This window comes from Dromiciops gliroides, chromosome 1 (genome assembly GCF_019393635.1).
Source record: "Dromiciops gliroides isolate mDroGli1 chromosome 1, mDroGli1.pri, whole genome shotgun sequence".
Classification (NCBI taxonomy): Eukaryota; Metazoa; Chordata; class Mammalia; order Microbiotheria; family Microbiotheriidae; genus Dromiciops; species Dromiciops gliroides.
In genome coordinates this window covers 171,294,675-171,314,391 of record NC_057861.1, presented here as the reverse complement: position 1 = coordinate 171,314,391, position 19,717 = coordinate 171,294,675, and the positions used below count along the sequence as shown (strand labels likewise).

Sequence of the window (19,717 nt, the reverse complement as noted above, 5' to 3'; positions counted from 1 at the left end):
AATACTGAACCAATCCTGCTTGCTTGCTATAAATCCTACCTGGTCATAGTGTATAATTCTTGTGATATATTGCTGTTGTTGCCTTGCTAGTATTTTGTTCAAAATTTTTGCATTGATATTCATTAGGAAAATTGGTCTATCATTTTCTTTCTCTGTTTTTAAGCTCTTCTTTGTTTAGGTATCAGTACCATATTTACATCATAAAAGGAGTTGGTAGGATTCTGCCTATTTTTTCATATAGTTTATATAGTATTGGAATTAATTGTTCTTTGAATGTTTGGTAAAATTCATTTGTGAACCTGTCTGGTCCTGGAAATTTTCTTAGGGAGTTCATTAATGACTTGTTCAATTTCCTTTTCTAAGACTGGATTATTTAGGCATTCTATTTCCTGATCTGTTAGAGTAATTTATATGTTCATAAATATTCACTGATTTCACTCAGATTGTCAAACTTACTGGCACATAATTGTGCAAAATATTTCCCAATGACTGCTTTAATTTCTTCTTTATTGGTAGTGATTTCACCCTTTTCATTTTTGATACTGGATATTTGGTTCTCTTCTTTCTTTTTTCTTAAATCAAATTAACCAATGGCTTATCTTTTTTTTCCCCATAAGACCAACTCCTAAATTTATTTAGATTTTTTTAAAAAAAACTTTGAGTCTTTTTAATCTCACCTTTGATTTTTGGAGTTTCTAATTTTCCACTCAATTGGTGATTTTTAATCTGTTCTTTTACTAGTTTTTTTTTTAATTGTATGCCCACTTAATTTATCTGTTCTTTTTCTATTTTGTTGATATAAGAATTTAGAGAGAGAAACTTTTCCCTAAGTACTTCTTTGGCTGCTTCCTATAAATTTTGGTGTGTTTTCTCATTGTTGTCATTCTCTTTAATTAAATTGTTGATTGTTTCTATGATTTGTTCTTTGATCCATTTATTCTTCAGGATTAGACTGTTTAGTTTTGCATTAATTTTTCATCTATCCTTCCACTGCCCTTCACTGAATGTAATTTTTTCTTTCTCTTTCTCTTTTTCTTTTCTTTTCTTTTTTTTTTTTGCGGGGCAATGAGGGTTAAGTGACTTGCCCAGGGTCACACAACTAGTGTCAAGTGTCTGAGACTGGATTTGAACTCAGGTCCTCCTGAATCCAGGGCTGGTGCTTTATCTGCTGCGCCACCTAGCTGCCCCCACTGAATGTAATTTTTATTGCATTATGTTCTGAAAAGAATACATTTAATTTTTCCAAATATTTACACTTGATTTTGAGGTTTTTATGCCCTAATAATTGGTCAATTTTTGTGTAGGTGCCATGTGCTGCTAAGAAAAATGGTATATTCCTTTCTATTCATTTTTTCTCCAAAGGTCTGCCATATCTAAGTGTTCTAATAGTCTATTTACCTCCTTAGTTTGTTTCTTGTTTATTTTTTGTTTGGATTTATCAAGTTCTGAGAGGGAACATTTGGGGTCCCTCACTAGCATAGTTTTGCTATCTATTTCTTCTTTAACTTCTCCTTTAAGAATTTGGATGCTATACCACCTGGTGCATATATGTTTATTATTTATATTGCTTCATTGTTTCTGGTACCTTTTAGCAAGATGTAGTTTCCTTCCTTATCTCTTTTAATTATGCCTATTTTTGCTCTTACTTTGTCAGAAATCAGGATTGCTACCCCTGCTTTTTAAATATTTTTTTTTACATCAGATAAAGCATAATAGATTCTGCTCCAGCCCCTTCTGTGTGTCTCTGCTTAAAGTATGTTTACTGTAAACAACATATTGTAGGATTCTTGTTTTTATTCCATTCTTTTATCCACTTCTGTTTTATGAGAGAGTTCATCCCATTCACATTCACAGTTATGATTACTAACTGTATATCTCCCTTCATCCTATTTTTCCTTCTGTTTATCCTCTCTCTCTTTTCACCCTTTCTCTCCTCACTAGTGTTTTGGTTCTGTCTACCACCTCCCCCAATATACCCTCCCTTCTGTCAGTCCCACCTCCCTTTACTTGATCTCCTCCTCTCTTTCCCTGTTGGGTAAGATGGATTTCTATATTCAACTGATTTGTGTATATTATTTCCTCTTTGAACTAATATTGAAGAGAATAAGGTTCAAGTATCGCCCATTTCAAACCCTCTCATCCTCCACTCCACTATAATAGGTCATTTCTGCCTCTTCATATGAAATAATTTACTCCATTCTACCTCTCGCTTCCCTCTGCATCCAGTGTACTCCTCTTTCTCATCCCTTAATTATTTTTTATGTCACTCCCTCAAATTCATTTTGTGCCTGTCCCATCTATCTATGTATATTTATCTGGCTGTACTATCAGTGATATAATTTTTAAGAAATACAAGTATCAGGGCAGCTAGGTGGCACAGTGGATAGAGCCCTGGCCCTGAAGTCAGGAGGACCTGAGTTCAAACATGGCCTCAGACACTTGACACATACTAGCTGTGTGACCCTGGGCAAGTCACTTAACCCCAATTGCCTCACTGAAAAATTTAAAAAAAGAATTACAAGTATCATTTCCCCTTGTAGGGTGTAAACAATCTAGCTCTATTGAATCCCTTATGTTTTCTTTTCCTTTTTAACCTATTTATGCTTCTCTTGGGTCTTGATATTGAAGATCAAATTTTTGGTTTAATTCTGGTCTTTTTCTTATGAAAGCTTGAAATCCTCATATTTCATTGAATGACCACTTCCCTTTGATGTATTATGCTTAATTTTTCTGGGGAAGTCATTCTTGGTTGTAGTCCTAGCTCCTTTGCCTTCTGGGATGTCCATGTCCACGATCTCCAACCTTTTAAACTTGCAGCTGCTAAGTCCTGTATAATCTTGATTTTGACTCCCCAATATTTTAATGGTTTCTTTCTGGCCACTAGCAATATTTGTTTTCTTGACCTGATAGTTCTGAAGTTTGGCCATGGAGTTCGTATTTTGTGAACTCTTTCCTGAAGTGATCAATGGATTCTTTCAATGCCCATTTTGCCTTCTTTACAGGATGTCAGGGCAGTTTTTCTTGATAATTTCTTGAAAGATACTGTCCAGGTCTGCCTTTTGATTATGGATTTCAGGTATTCCAATGATTCTGACATTTTCTCTCTTGGGTATATTTTCCAGGTCAATTTTTTTTTCCCATGAGGCATTTTACATTTTCTTCTATTTTTTCATTCTTTTGAATTTGTTTGATTGATTCTTGGTTTCTAATCATGTCATTAGCTTCCACTTACCCAATTCTGATTTTTAAGTAGTTGTTTTCCTCAACTAGCTTTTATACTTTCTTTTCTATTTGGCCAGTTGTACTTTTTAAGGAGTTGATTTCTTCAGTGGATTTTGTATCATTTGGCCAATTCTACTTTTTGAGCAGTTGCTTTCTTTTTCCAAACTTTTGACTCCTTTTTATTTTCATAATTCTCTTGCAACACATTTATTTCCCCATTTTTTTTTTACTTTTCTTATATGATTTTTTTTTCTTTTGGTGAGGCAGTGGGATTAAATAACTTGCCCAGGGTCACACAGCTAGAAAGTGTCCAGTATCTGAGGCTGGATTTGACCTCAGGTCCTTCTGAATCCAAGGCTCTTCCATGAGTTCTTTCCAGTATTGAAACCACTTTCTGTTTTTCTTTGGTGTTATGCCCATAGATGTTTTAATGTTGTTGTCCTCTTCTGAGTTTGTCTTGTTTTTCCCTGTCACCATAACTTTCTATGCTCAGATTCTTTGTTGTTGTTGTTTGTTCATCTTTTTTTATCCTTTCCCTTTCTTTTACATTTGAGCTTTGCCCCCAGGGTGGAAGAAGCACTATCTCAGGCTTTTTGTCCGAGGGCCTATAGGCCCTGGCTGCTTACCTGGTGCTGCACTGATGCTGCCCTGAGGTCCATAGGAGACCCTTGTGCTGCCCTTGTGCTGCCCTGAGAGAGTGATTTGAGAGCTGATTGGTGCTGTGGGAGGCCATAGGGCTCCGGCAGCTTACCTGGTCCTGAGTCAGGAAACTAGTGCTGGTGTCTGGCGTGTGCTGAGACTGGTGGGATGTTTCTGTGTTTCCTTGAGATATACTGAAGCATGTGGTGATTCTCAGAGCTGAAGTTTACCCATTAACCTGGCTATGCTGAGGAACATGGGGTGTCCTGGTATTAGTTTGCCTGCTCAACCACACTGGGACTCAGGATCTACACTTGGTTCACTGAGGTGGGGATTGCTGCTGGTTTACTGGGATGCTTCCTGTCCCAGGCTGGGCTTCCCTTTTATCCAAATGAGACAAACCTATCCTGCTATCTTCCACATGTCTTGGGCTCAAAGATTGTTTCACCCCATCTTGTTGCTGGTTCTTCTATTCTGGGATTTGTTTGGGGGTAATATTTTATGGTTGTTTGGAGGTGAATATGGGAAAGTTACAATGATTTAATGCTTACTCCACCGTCTTGGTTCCAGGAAGTCCTCCCCTAAAATGACATTTTTATAATTTTAAAGAAAGATTCCACAAAATGAAGAAGTTGTTTAATGTGTTTTTCAGTGGAGTCAAACAACCTGGTGTCATCTGCATAGAGGAATTGTATAGGTTATTAATATAATGTTTTAGTATGCCTTCTTTGATTTGGAAAACATATTTAGTTCCATTTCAGACAAGTAGTGGATTTAAGGCTAGGAAGAACCATGAAAACAATGCATTTCATATTGTTTTTGCCATTGTTGTGTTGGTAACTTGTTTTAGAAAATAGTATTTCAACCTGCATAAAAATCTCTAGCATTTTTATAATACTTGGGCCTGTTTTATATTTGCATAGTACGTGAATAAAGTACTAGTGCAGAACAGAGTCTAAGGCTTTGCAATCAATAATCAACAAGAGCAATATAACTGCTAAAGCATTTTCAGGCAGTTTGTTTAATAATTTCTTCATTAATAACAAATTTCTCTTTATACCTTCCGGTACTATGGCACATCCTTTATGCTCATCATCCATTATATATATTTTTTTCTTTTTAACTGTGTTTTTTTTAAAGTAGTACAAGCTATGAATCCTTTGTTTAAAGTTCCTAAACAGGGGGGCAGCTAGGTGGTGCAGTGGATAAAGCACCGGCCCTGGATTCAGGAGGACCTGAGTTCAAATCTGACCTCAGACACTTGACACTTACTAGCTTGTGTGACCCTGGGCAAGTCACTTAACTCCCATTGCCCTGCCCCCCCCCAAAAAAAGTTCCTAAACAGTAACTAGACTCTATTTAGTGGAGGTAATTGGTGTTGCTATCTTTAATATTAGATATGTTTGTTATGCCTTCTATAAAGAAAGTATTATTAGTTTTTTGTCTGAGAGAATGCTGTCTTGATAGTAATTTGTGTGTCATTATGAAACATTTGAGCAAAAATTATGTATCTTATCCCTTTCCACTACTATTCAGTTTTGCAGAGAACCCTGAGTTTCAGGTGTCTCCCCTTATATAACTTTTGTCATTCATCATATATTCTTTTTCTTCAAATTGTATTGTATTGACCAAATTTGGATTTGATTGTGCAATCACTGTACAGAGAAATAGAAATTTTCTACCTCGTCTTTGAGGCCTTTCTTTTCCCTCCAATTCCTTTACTACTCAATCCTTTATTTTAAAATATTTTATTTATGTTAAATGGTATTTTACTCTTCAAGACAGGTAGGTGGGATGTGTGCAGCCCATAGAAATAGTCCTGGAATCAGGAAGACAGGGAATTTATAGTCCCTCTGTACTCTGACCTTGTTGGACATCATCTGGAGCACACTGTGTTTGTCTCTGGGCATCCTGATTTAAGAAGAACATTGATGAATGGAAGAGTGTCCAGAGGAGGACAACCAGTATGGTGAAAGATCTTGACTTCATGACATATGAGGGTTTGTTGAAGAAACTGGACTTTTTGTCTTAAAGGAAAGAAGTCTTGGGGAGGGGGGCATGACAGGTATGTCTAAGTATTTCAAGGCATGTTACATGGAGGAGGCTTTAGACTTATTTTATTTAGATCTAGAAAGAAGAGATAGAAACAGTGGGTAGACTTGTAAAAGGGTAAATGTAGGCATACTCTTAGGGAAAATAAAACAAACTTGCTAACAGAGTTATTCAAAATAGAATGAGCTGCCTTTAGGTGGGAGATCTCCTCCTTGGAGGCATTTAAGCAGTCTAGATGATGACTTAGATATGTGATAGTGGGATTCCCTTCACGTGGGGTTGTAGTAGATAGTCCCTGAATTCCTTATCAACTCTCATATTCTGTGAAAACTTTGGTAGCATTTCCTTGAATCTACTCAATAAAAGTTACCAGGTCAGAATCTTGGTGATGGAAGACCTTGAATTTACTCTCTCTTATTTTAATTAAAATTATTCCTGGATGGAAGGCATGATTTTTGTAAGTAACTATATTTAAGAAGAGATATGTAGGAAAGACAAAATACCACTTGATTTTAAGTGTCAGTTTTAGCACCTTTGAAAAATATTGATAGCTTTTGTTTTTATATCACCTATATTTCCCAATTTTTCTCTCCCCATTCCCTTCCCAGAGAGCTAACCCTGTCAAAAGAAAACGATGCAAAGTTGAGACCAAAATCCAAAAGGTGTTCTCTTTCCTGAAATATAAATATATATGCCGACTGACTTTTAAGTGATAGAGTATAATTTTCTAAGGATCACACAACCAATATGTGTCAGAAATGAGACTTGAATCTAAGTCTTTCTGAGTGTAAGGAAGATTCTCTATGCACCTTTCCTCACTGTTTCTCAGATAAAGATTATATACTTGAAAGCATCATCTTCTTGCTGAAATAGAAAGATGTGAAATCCTCTATGTTCTTTCATGGGTTTCACCCAAATGCATACTTTCCCAAACCATGTTTCTCATTTAGCAGTTTTTGATAATTGTTTAGGGGCACTTTGCCTTCCTTTTTTCTGGCAGCCATAATTTGGCTTGAGATAGTTTTTTAACATCACGCATTGCCAATTGTTTGTTTTATAGGGCAAAGGAAGCTGAGAGTAGGGTGTGTTAAATGGAAAGTGGATGATAACTATTTGTTTCAAATTCCTGTAATTTTTCTGAATGCCAGGACTCTTTGAAATTTGGATGAGTTAGCTCTTTTGAATCCATTCAAGAGCTGATTCTGTTATTAGATGAAAAATCACCCAAATGAACTCTATCAGCACTAGTGAATATTTGCTTAAAATCAACCCAAAGCTTTGTCCCTGCAGATATATATAGGCAGAATAAACTGGCATTTTCTTTGGCACAATGCCCTTTCTCGCCAGCAGAAAACAAATGGCCAATAGCAGCTGGCAGAAGACAAGCAGTAATCTGCACAAAAAGCAAAAAAAAATTATGCATCTTCTCAAAAAAAAATATAGCCATCTTCTCAAAAACAACGAATGGAAATATCATTTGGTTTTGACTGGGAAAGTAAAAGGAATGGTTTGGAATCCGTTCTGCTCTTGAGCACTGTTATAGCAACTAATCCTATCACATTTGACAAGCCAGTGCAGTCAAGATAGAACTGGAGACAGTTCACACAGTTCCTGAATTCTTTGCCAATTTAAATTTGGCTCACCACTTTGCATTGTTATAGCATCTTTGTGAAACAATAAAGATAATCCAGTTGCTATTTCCCATTACCTCTTCTGTGGAGTAAGAACATTTGTAATCAAGGCATAAATAAGAGAAGAGGAGGAGCACCCACTTAATAGTGGTTTTTTATACCTACAGAATGAAGAGACACTAAGGGATGGCAATCTGTTGTCTTTCTTTTCCACCAAATCCCTACTAAAAGGATTTTTATCATTTTAGAAGTGAAATTTGTTGTACCAAAACTGCTGTTATGTATAACGGCATGCAAGGTTTTTTTTTTTTATCATTTCTTCAATAGTATTATTACCAAAATGGTTATTCATGAACAAGTCTCTAAGGTGAACACAGGAATCTAGGTATAATAGCTGCATAGCTCTTGTGCTTGTCTTTCTAAGTCAATGGAATTACTAGAACTAATCTGTGTTTGTGTAGCAAGTTATTTTCTGTTTCTGCTTTAAATGTTCACAAAGAAGAATTATTTCCAGATAATATTCTTTGGTTGCCTTTCAACTAGCATAGCATACCATTTAATATTTGAAAACCAATTGCTATATTAGAAAAAGTCTAAAAGGAGAAATAAACAAATGAAGGGACCTTTCGAGAAATTATCAACTGCACCAGTGACCCTTTTTTGATTCTATGTCAGGATTTCAAGTTTACATCTACTGTATCCTGAACCAAGAGATCCTCTTTGAACTGTGATAGAAAAAGTCACTTTTCTCTTTTCTTAGCAACTTATACAGAGTTCTTCATATCTACATTGATTTATAATGCTTGTATGATCAAATGATGAGAAGAAACTTCTTCAACTGCCATTGTGAGATAGTTTTGATTCTGACACAATGAGAAAAGAAAACTGGTAAGTTCTCAGTTTAGAGGTAATCAGTGATATTCAGGATAGAATTCAAGACTCATTTGATTCCATTCTTATATTGAATATAACAGAATATTTATCTCAAAGAAAATAGACATTGAAATACAAAGATCCTGTGGTTCAGATTTCCAAAAGATGTGAATAAGGGGACTATACTACAATCATGAAGGTCTAGGTTCAAGGCCTGTCTCTGATACAATTAGCCACATGGTTACTTGATCTCTCATTGATAGTTCTCTAAGTGTGTAAATTACAAACAGGTTGTTGATCTGCATCAGTGAAGAGAGCTTCCACACTTGGAGTTCCCTAAAGAGATGAAATTACAATTCTGGACCCAACATCCTATAGATTTTTTTAAAAATATGCCATTATACCATTAAATTTGCATTTATATTAGAAAACAAATTTAGTCAGTAGGTAACTAGAAATCTTGTCTTTGGGTCCTATGAAAGACCTAGGACAAAATCTTTTTGTATATTGATTGATGTAATAATTTTTTATTCTTTGTGGTCAATATTGATCATATTGATGTCTCTACATCTACTTATCTATAGTGTTTGTGGTTATAAAAAGGATGAAAGATAGTTTGTGATGAAAATAAGATAGAGTTGAGATAAAACATTGTATTCATAGTAACAGGACAGCTTCAAGCACAAACCCACCATGGAGGAGATGTGTTCGGCCTCTGCTTTCCTGTTAGTGTATTCAAGGATAGTGAAAGGAGACAATTAATTGGTTGTTTGAATCAAACCTAGACCTTCTTGAGCAATTTCACTCTTAGAATCTCAAAGGAATCACGGTACCCCTGAGATTTTCTTGACCAAAATATAAATAAAAGAGGTGATTATGCTTTATGCTTCCTCTGAGCTAAACAGAGAAAAAGCTGATAGGTGATAAGGGGTAGAAAGATAGGAAAAGTGTTTCCCTTGTCAACTCAGTGAGAACTAGCAATTAGGATATAAAAATATTTTTTAAAATGAAATAGCTGAAAGTAGGAAGGTGGAAATTTTAAAAAGCCAACAAAACAAAAAAGAGTATTTGCACTAGACATATGAACATCTTGGATTAAGCAAATTCCATTTAAGTACATATTGTCATCTCTTCAGAGTTGTCCTCCCAAACATCTGAATATAATAGCTAAATAACAACATGTTAAGACCCATTATGTTTGTATTATTAAATGACCTACTTTGAATTTCTCAGTGGATCTGTTAATTTTCATGTGAGATATTTTAAAATATTTCCAAAAGCATATTTTGAATAACTAATACACTCTTCAGGAATTCATCTTATTAACAAAATACCTTTTGGCAATATATTCCATTTCCTGAAATAATACTGCTTTTTAAAACCTGGAAAAGATGGATCATGATTTGTGATGAAGTACAATAGTTTAAAATATATAATGCCTTTGTATACTTCCTTTCTTCCCCTCCCCCTCCTTATACCCTATATACTTTCTTTAGCTTTCAAAAAACTATGAGGGTAAACTACATCTATTAGAATCTGGTATCATTAGATTGTTTGATGCTGGATTCTTCTACTATTTATAAGGGTTTTAAATATTAGTATATATGAATACTACATTTTATTTTAATTAAATATTTTCAAATTCTTTTAGTATGTATGAGTATATATTATTAAGTATTAATGAGAGGAAGCATGATATAATAGAGTTGTCCTCATAATCAGGAAGATGAGTTCATAGGATTATAGATTTATAATGAAGTGACATTAGGGGCTATAATTTCCAACCTCATAATATTATAGATGAAGAAACTGAGGCCCAGAAATTAAATATTATCATATATTCAACATAATGAATAATCGCAACTACCTTACAGGGTTGTTGGGAGAATCAAATGAAGTAACATTTATAAGGCACTTAGCATGGTTCCTGGCATATAATAGGTGTTTAACAAATGCTCGCTATAGTCTGAAGGCAGTATTTGAACTTATCTTCCTGATTCCAAGTCCAGTGGCCACTATGCTAAACATATCCCATAGCCTCTTGGGAGATTATATTTCTCCTGGCACAACCTTGAACTCTCTCCCTGTGTTCCCTCAGGGTCTCATAAGTAAATGTTTGGGGGGCAGCTAGGTAGTACAGTGGATAAAGCACCAGCCTTGGATTCAGGAGGACCTGAGTTCAAATTCGGCCTCAGACACTTGACACTTACCAGTTGTATGACCCTGGGCAAGTCACTTAACCCTCATTGTTCTGGAAAAAACCCCAAAACAAAACAAAAAACCCCATAACCCCTCCCACCAACAAAACAAAAAAACCTCTTTTTTGGGGGGGGGCGAGAGGAGTGGGGATTGGGGTTAAGTGACTTGTGTCTGAGGCTGGATTTGAACTCAGGTCCTCCTGAATCCAGGACTAGTGCTCTATCCACTGCGCCACCTAGCTGCCCCAGCAACAACAACAACAACAAAAAGTAAATGTTTGCAAATGTTTATCTTATCTTTCCTGGAACTATGCCTCTATGTCAGTTTTAGGCCATTTCTATATGATAATTCCTCCCATTTCCTTATGTGCTTTTTTCCCTGTTAGAATGGAAACTACTTGAGAGTAGGCACTGTCTTGCTTGCATTAGTATTCCAAAGACTTAGCACAGTGCCTGACACATACTAAGTGTTTAAGAAATGTTCCCTTTTGTTATCTCTATCTCCCTCTCCCTCCCTCCCTCCTTCCCTCCCTTCCCCCACCTCTCATATTAGTTTTTGAAAATCATGTTGGAGGAAGTACAAGTTGGAGGAAATATGTATAAATTTTAGTAGATGTGAAAAAAAAAGACAGGGATTTTACTTAATTGCCAGTTCAATATGAACTTACAAAAAAAAAGCTAATTGAATATTCGGTTGCATTAAGAGATGTCTAGTGTTGAAAATCATTCAAGATAATAGTTCTATTGTGCTTTGTGGCTACATCTCTAATTCAGTTCTCAGTAGCACAATGCAAAAGACAATAACAAGTAGGGTATGTAACACATCCACAGTCTGGCAAACAAGAAGGCAAAAGACCTAAAAATTATGACTTGAATTGTTTTTATTTAGATAAGAGAAGATTTTGGGGAGTGGGATGATAGTTGTCTTCTAGTACCCTAAGATTTGTCATGTAGAAGGGGACTTATATGTAATCTATGTAACTCTAATAAGAGAATTGCCAGTGGTTTGGAAATTACAGGGGTGGCAGATCTTGACATAATATATGGAAGGATTTCCTAGTAATTAGAACTGTCTGACATGTCAATTGGCTGATTTATAAATTAAAAACAAACCCCAGTGAGTGATGTTTTAGAAGAGAATTTATATTTATTATAAAGGAGATTGATGTATTAGGTAAAATTTTGAATTAGATTATTTCTGATCATGTTTCCAATTACAATAATCTATTTTGATATAATTAAGTCTAATTTGATATTATAGAAGAAAATCAGTGAAACTTGGTAAGGAATTCTGTGGATTCTGGGTTTATGGTTTATGAAGAGTCGGGCTCTATTCTTTTGACCCTATGAAATGTTCAATCATCAACATCCATTTTTCAAATGAAAATAAAATTGGAAGTGTAATTTTTGTCTCATGGATCAAAATAAGCTCCTCACATTTTAAGTGATGTGATGCATAATTTAGACACTAACTAGATTGTCTTTATTATCTTACCTTTTCTTTCATGGTGGAAAGAATTTACCTCTGTGCCACAATAATACATCATTCACTCAGTCAGTAAGCATTGGCATTAAGTGCCTACTGTATGCCAGCCACTGTGCTCAGTGCTGGATGTGATTTTGTGAAATTAGAGTTGAGAATCAAAAACAGGGCAACAGACATTACAAACAAACTATTGTGTTGGAGAAATGGTGTAAAGGATTGAAAAATTAGACTCTGAAATTTAAGGGACCTCAGAGACCAAACAGTCCATCCCATTTCTTTGATTTTATCAAAGAAATATATGATCAAAAATATAATGGGATAGGTATGTACTACAGTAGGAATAAATGATGGAGATAGTTCTCTCTCTCTCTCTCTCTCTCTGTCTCTCTCTCTGTCTCTCTCTGTCTCTCTCTCTGTCTCTCTCTCTCTCTCTCTCTCTCTCTCTCTCTCTCTGTCTCTCTCTCTGTCTCTCTCTCTCCCCCCCTCTCTCCCTCCCTCTCTTCCTCTCTCCCTCCCTCTCTCCCTCTCTCCTTCCCTCTCTCCCTCTCTCTCCCTCTCTCTTTCTCTCCCTCTCTTTCTTTCTCTCTCTCTCTTTCCTTGACATAGCTAATTAGAAGGGGGTAAATCTCTATTTTTTACCTCTTCTTTCAAAGTTAGTATGTTAAAAGAGAAAAGAGAATGGGGACTTGAAGCTAAATATAAGTATCATTAAAGAGTTGCATTTGCTTCTCTATACCATGATCAAATATGTCTGAATGATGAACACTTGTACAGAGCTAAGGTATGACTGCTGCGTTGGTATCCTCATGATGTCCAAATAATTCGAGGAAAGAACTTAACACACTGCATGGACCCTGTTGCTAACTTATGAGAGTATATTGATAGAATCACACAGGGTCATAGGACTCCATATTTAGAGCTAACAGGGAATTTAGAGGTAATTTAATCCAACCGTCTCATTTTACAAATGAAGACATGATCTGGAATATATGGTTTTTGGTCTGCATTGTTGGGAGAATACCCACATCTATGAGATAACAGGTCTTTCAGAGGGTTGCAAAGAACTGGCATATGCTCTGGTATTTCCATAGTGTTCTAGGGCCCACTTTTTAGCAATTGACTGCACATGGCAATGTGAGTGAATAAAGGCATCTACTGTCATTTTTGCCCTAATGCATATAATGGTGAATTATTTTCCCAGCATATGAAAGAGTGTACTTAGTGTATCACCATGCTTTTGTGGTAGATGAAAAACAATTACAGTGAATAAGGCAGAATAGCTGTGTTATTGAAGTACATAAGACTTTGATTACATCCTGCCAAGATTCATACCAGCCTAGTAGTTGTTGACAGATAAAGTAACAAAAATGAAACTCATTTATTTTTTCTTTATTGAGACCTCAAGGTAAAGCAGATTTTCAGTTCTTGTACTTACTACATTGATAGAATAGAGACTGACAGCAAAAATGTGCACGTCCAGAAATATAAATTAAACCTAGTTTCATATCAAAGTTTCATTTAGCCTTTGAAAAGGAGCTGCTGTTTGGATTATTTTTGATCCTAAAACAAATATATTGTGGAGCATAACAGAGGGACTAGGACACATTAACCCTTTCCTGGGCTTAACATTTGCAGAGATATCGTTATCAAGGAGTCTCCAGTGCTTAGTTTTGTCTTGTGGCATTTGGCAATTTCAGTTGCAATCAGAATCAGCTTCATTTTACTTGAATGCAAAACACAAGCCATAGGCAGGCCTTTATTTCCATCAGTAGAAGTCTGAAATTAGTGTTGACAAATCTGTGACAAGCAAGTTGTCCCTTTACAAAATATATCCTGTGAAATGCATTTTTGTCATGAAAATAGGAAAATGTAGAACAGTAAAGAAGAGTGGATTTCTGTTTTGAATTTTTTGTACTGTATTGGGTCTGATTAACCAAAATATCCAGATAAGTCTTCACATCTCCACTTTGTTTGAATAGAAACAGTGGGAATAACAAAAGACTGTTTCATTCTACTACCTCCCACTTGGTACCTATAAATTAAAACCATTTAAAATAGGGACTCCCCTGCCCCCATAGTATAGCAACTCCTCATTTGACTACAGAATTCTGATTGGGCATCACAATATCCCCAGTGATGTAGAGGTAAGGAAAGAGTGAGCCAGTGATGAACTCTATCCTACCTAACAATCTAGTAATGTGCATTCCTACAGTATGTCTTGAAAACAATTTGGCTTAGGTTTTTTTCTTATTATAATGTCTAAATTTGATAATTTTCTCATTAATTTCTCAGTAACAGTAAGATAGAGTGAACTTGTTTCCAGAATTACCTTTTTTGACCTTTTGCAAGATGATAATTACAAAACTAGGAGGCTTGTTAGACTTGTAAAAAAATTAAGCTTATAAAGTAGCTAAAATGGCCCTTCCATGGTGGTGTCGATTTCAAAATTAACATTTTGGTTCATGTGCTTCTAATAATCACTGACCCTTCCTTCATGTACTTTCCACAGGAAATGAATACAGCAGAAATTACTTTGACCCATTGATGGATGAGGAAATAAACCCAAGGCAGTGTGGGATGGGGGTCAGCGGAGAAGGTGAGCTAGAATTAAGTATGTAATTTTTGTGTCAGAATATTCTTTTCCATTCATGAAAATGAGGTGACAAAGATCACATATGCAGTTCCATTTAGATGTTGCAGCTTACAATTTAAATGGTAAGTTTTAGCCACCAACAACGTGATGGGTAATAGAGGTAATTTTTGATCAAGGACAGCAAGCTAGTGGACAGATAGAAGCACGAATCTTCTTTATTTGGATTCCAGTGGGCTACAGTTTAGTGTCATCCTTACAAGGTCTGTATTATGTGGATATGATGAATGATCACTTAGCAAATGCAGCTGTGTGCTTACATTGAAAATGAGCATTCTCCAACTGCGAGTACACAGTAGATGAGATTCTCACCCAGGCTGGCTTGAGTTATAAGAACACATATGAGAATTATAGGCATAAGACCAAGGATCGATAGAATAAGTCTCTTCTGCTACATTTAGAAGAGGTGGCATGTGGCAGGGGGAAAGAATGCTGGATTTATAGTCATAGAATCTGGGTTCAAATCCAGACTCTCTGGCTAAACTCATGCAATGTTGGGCAATTCGTTTTTCCTCAGCCTTATTTTCCTTATCTTAAAAATGAACCAGATGCCGTTTTAGATTCCTTCCCACTATTGGTCCAACAGCTTGCACTCTTTTTATATGTAATAATGATCATGTAGGGTGCCATGATTTGATTTTCAAGAAATCCTATTTAATTGTTTTTTCTTCTTCAGTGAAAAGAATGGGATGTGAATGAGCCCATAATATTTCCATGAGTAATCTGAACTTCTTAACAAGCCATATGAGAAAAATCACAAATGAGAGCACTCCAACACAACACACCCTATTTTGACAAGGTTTTAATTATGTAAAACTACAAGATAACTTGAGATCACAGAATTCAAAGGGAGAAGGGGTTTAAAAATCATTTAGGCTAACCCTCTCATTTATATGTAAGTGAGAAAATGACTGCCTAAAGAAGAGAAGTGACTTATACAAGGTTATAGAGGTAGTAGGATGTGATAGGAATTAATAGTCAACTGTTTTCAATGGCCATTTCTGACAAACAACCAAAAGGTTAGGGTGGATTTGATTTTGGAAGCAATATTTAGCATATGTCGCACACTGGATTTTATGCAATTAGTCTTATGGAAATAACACTGCCTTCATGTGTGTTCACAAATATATTTGAAAACTGAACATAGAACATTAGTTTTGCAACCAAGAGACTATCCCAGCCACAAGATTTACTAGATATAGAATGTTGAGTAAATCACTTAATATCTAATAACAAATACAGCCATGAGAATTTTTTAATATGTGAAGGAAAACAATTTTTATTATCTTCAATTATGTGACATAGTTTAATAACCTATCTAGGAAGGGATAAAGGAGGAAAAAAGGTACAGTAGACCAGCTTTACTAATGAATATCAATGGGAAAAATTTAAATAACATTTGAGGGAAAAATTACCATAATAGATCTAAAATATTATTCACTACAACCATTTTGAATTTATGCTGGGACTGTAAAAGATGTCTCAACAATTGGGGAAATAATTCACACAATTAAAAATATAAATAACAGGGGGCAGCTGGTGGCACAGTGGACAAAGCACTGGCCCTGGATTCAGAAGGACCTGAGTTCAAATTCGACCTCAAACACTTGACGCTAGCTGTGTAACCCATGGCAAGTCACTTGACCCTCATTACCCAGAAAAAAAAAATATATATATATAAATATATATATGTGTATGTATATATAACAGATAAGTAAAATAGATTATTCTATAAATGGATTTAGAAAATGTCTGATGCAATGTAGCAGACATTTGTGTTAAAAATGCTAAAATCATATTAATAGATAAACTCTATTTAATATTATTAAAAGTGTATGTGAGGGAAGCTAGGTGGTGTAGTGGATAGAGCACCAGCCCTGGAGTCAGGAGGACCTGAGTTCAATTCTGGCCTCAGACACTTAACACTTACTAGCTGTGTGACCCTAGGCGAGTCACTTAACCCCAATTGCCTCACCAAACAAAAACGTGTATGTATATATACATATACATATATGCATATAGGTATCTATACATATGTGCATACATGTGTGTATGTATAAAATTAAGAACTAGCATTATTTACACTATAAAAAATGGAAGTTTTTCCATTAGGGATAAAGGCTAAATGAAGGAAATTCCCCCCAACACAGCAAAACTATAATAGCTATATGAATAAATTAAGATATATGTTCTATTTATAGATGATATGATGATTACTTGGAAAACTCCACAGAATCTGCAAAGAAAATGATCACTTGATAAGTAGTTCTAGTGAAACAGGATATACATTTATCGACAAATATCAGCCTCCTTCTCTCTCTCTCTCTCTTTCTCTCTCATCTATCTATCATCTTTTTTTTTTTTTTCTTTTGGTGAGGCAATTGGGGTTAAGTGACTTGCCCAGGGTCACATACCTAGTGTCAAGTGCCTGAGGCCGGATTTGAACTCAGGTCCTCCTGAATCCAGGGCCAGTTCTCTATCCACTGTGCCACCTAGCTGCCCTTATCTATCATCTATAATGTGTGTGTGTGTATGTATATATATATATATATATATATATATATATATATATATATATACACATAATACATTGTGTATACACACACGCATTTCTCTTATATTGTGTATTGGGGTTGGAGGTTCTAGAGTTGCTAAAAATGCATATACTGTAAGCATTATTGATGTATAGATAGATAGGTTTTGCTTTATAGTTTTTTGTTTTCTTTTCTTTTTTTTACTTAAAGAGCTAAGTTCTATAGGGAGAGAGACCATATCAAGAAATTATCAAATTGCTGTGATCTTTAAGAAAGACCAACAAAAGAAGTCATCAACAAAACTCTAAAATAAATATTACCATTGGTGTAGAAAATGAATTATTACAGTAAAAATATAGAAAAAGGACATTTTTTGGGGGAAGAAAAAGTTATATAATTTTCTGAAATGTCAATCATATAGCTTAACTTTCTGTCTAATGAGAATTTTTAAATGAGTAGGACTCTACCTCAAAAGCATATTGACAAAATAAAATGAGAGGGTAAGACTAGATACACTATAGTCTCTTTTAGCTTCTAAGATTCTATGATTTATTTCTGGCATTTTGTTAAAAGGAGCAGGTGGTTGACTGAAAGGAGCCCCCAATGGTCATTAGGAATTCCAACCCACTGGAGAGGAAAAAGGTGCCGATCACATAAAAACGTTCAAGTTCATTGTAAATTACCAGGTGCTAACTTTATAGTTACACCTCCTTTTTCTAGGGAAATTCTCTAGTCCTTCTGCAAGGTGAAGGACAATAGAGTATATATGAATTCGGCTGAATCCTTCATTCAATCATGCTTCAGAACCTGTGTAGTTCAATACTTCCCTAATAATAGACAAGGAACATTATTCTCTAAATGCTTGTTACTAAAATCAGTGATTTTATATGGAAAAAAATCGGAAGAATTAATTCGGTAAAACATTGGCTCTTTTGTTAAGAAATGTTTTTGTATGTGTTTTTATAACATCACAGGTTGAATTAATTTTAGAAACTCCAGTTAAGATTTAAGTTGTGGGGGCAGCTAGGTGGTGCAGTGGATAGAGCACCGGCCCTGGAGTCAGGAGTACCTGAGTTCAAATCTGGCCTGAGACACATAACACTTACTAGCTGTGTGACCCTGGGCAAGTCACTTAACCCCGATTGCCTCACTTAAAAAAAAAAAAAAGATTTAAGTTGTGTTAGTGAGGCCCAGTATGTATAATGATTGAGGGAGGCTACACAATGAATTTATGCTTAAGTATCTTCTTGAGGATTTCTGATTTTTTGGGATTATATCTTTGATTCATTTAATATATGAGTTTTACAGTTCACCTTATCATTACAAGGACCATGTTAAATCTGAAGAGGAAAAATTTGAAGAACCTGAGGTCACTGGAAATCTTTATTTAATATTAACTCCAAAAAATTTACCTATTTCCAAAATGTATGTCAAAAATAACACTAAAACTCAAACAATTTTGAAGAGTACATAGACTCAAATTTTATAATCTTTTTTTGCGTTTGAGGGTATGAATCCAGCTAGCAAATCTATTGCATACCTAGCAGGAACTTCTGGCTGGCAGGAATTCTATATAAGAAGCTCACTATCTTTCATAGACTAAGAAACAACAAATTTTTTCACTACAAATACAGCTCTCAAAATATCCCCTAGAATTTAACAAATGAATTTTACTGGAAAATGTAATGGAATTTATTAATTTGATCATTGACAATGCTATGCTAAGGTTTAGTAAAAATACAGCAATTCAAACAGTTAAAGAAGAGAATCGGGGCAGCTAGGTGGCGCAGTGGATAGAGCACCAGCCCTGGAGTCAGGAGGACCTGAGTTCAAATCCGGCCTCAGACACTTAACACTTACTAGCTGTGTGACCCTGGGCAAGTCACTTAACCCGAATTGCCTCACTAAAAAAAAAAAAAAAAAAGAATAGAATCCAGCTTTCCAGACCAGAGTCCAGAATCCAGTTTTTCCAGACCAGAGTCCAGAATCCAGTTTTCCAGACCAGAATCCAGTTTCCTCCTGATGACATCTTACCACTTAAAGAAGACAAGAGAACTCAGAGACTTTATATGAACTGTTTTGCTTTATTAGTTTTTACTATCTCCTTTCTGTTATAATATACACTATCTGTAACATGTACTCTCTGCAGGGGTTCTCCCTTTGCAAGACTAATGTCAAAGTGTCGGTTCATGAGGACAAAAAAAAAAATCGCCCCTCTGGACAAAACTTTCCTCTCTTCCTTTTCTATATTGTTATTCACATATTATTAGTTAACAATAGTTATTATATTATTTTTACTGTTCCGTCAAGGAAATAGTTTGTTTCTTGAGGAACAAAAGGGGGGAATGTGGTAAAAAGTTTTAATAGTCGGTTAGATAATGGAGAGATGCCAGTTTTTTTTTTAGGACCATTCTTTTGGGGAGGAGACCAAC

General features: G+C 35.4%; 1 protein-coding gene across 1 annotated transcript in view; it reads left to right on the top strand.

Annotated features, from left to right (window-relative positions):
* LOC122746851 overlaps positions 1 to 19,717 on the top strand; it is a gene marked incomplete at its 5' end in the record, with an annotated part of 468,374 nt that overhangs the window by 22,906 nt on the left and 425,751 nt on the right. Inside the window, one exon of the mRNA XM_043992893.1 lies at positions 14,611 to 14,697. Within this exon, the coding sequence (XP_043848828.1) occupies positions 14,611 to 14,697 (87 nt within the window). The remainder of the gene's footprint in view (positions 1 to 14,610; positions 14,698 to 19,717) is intronic.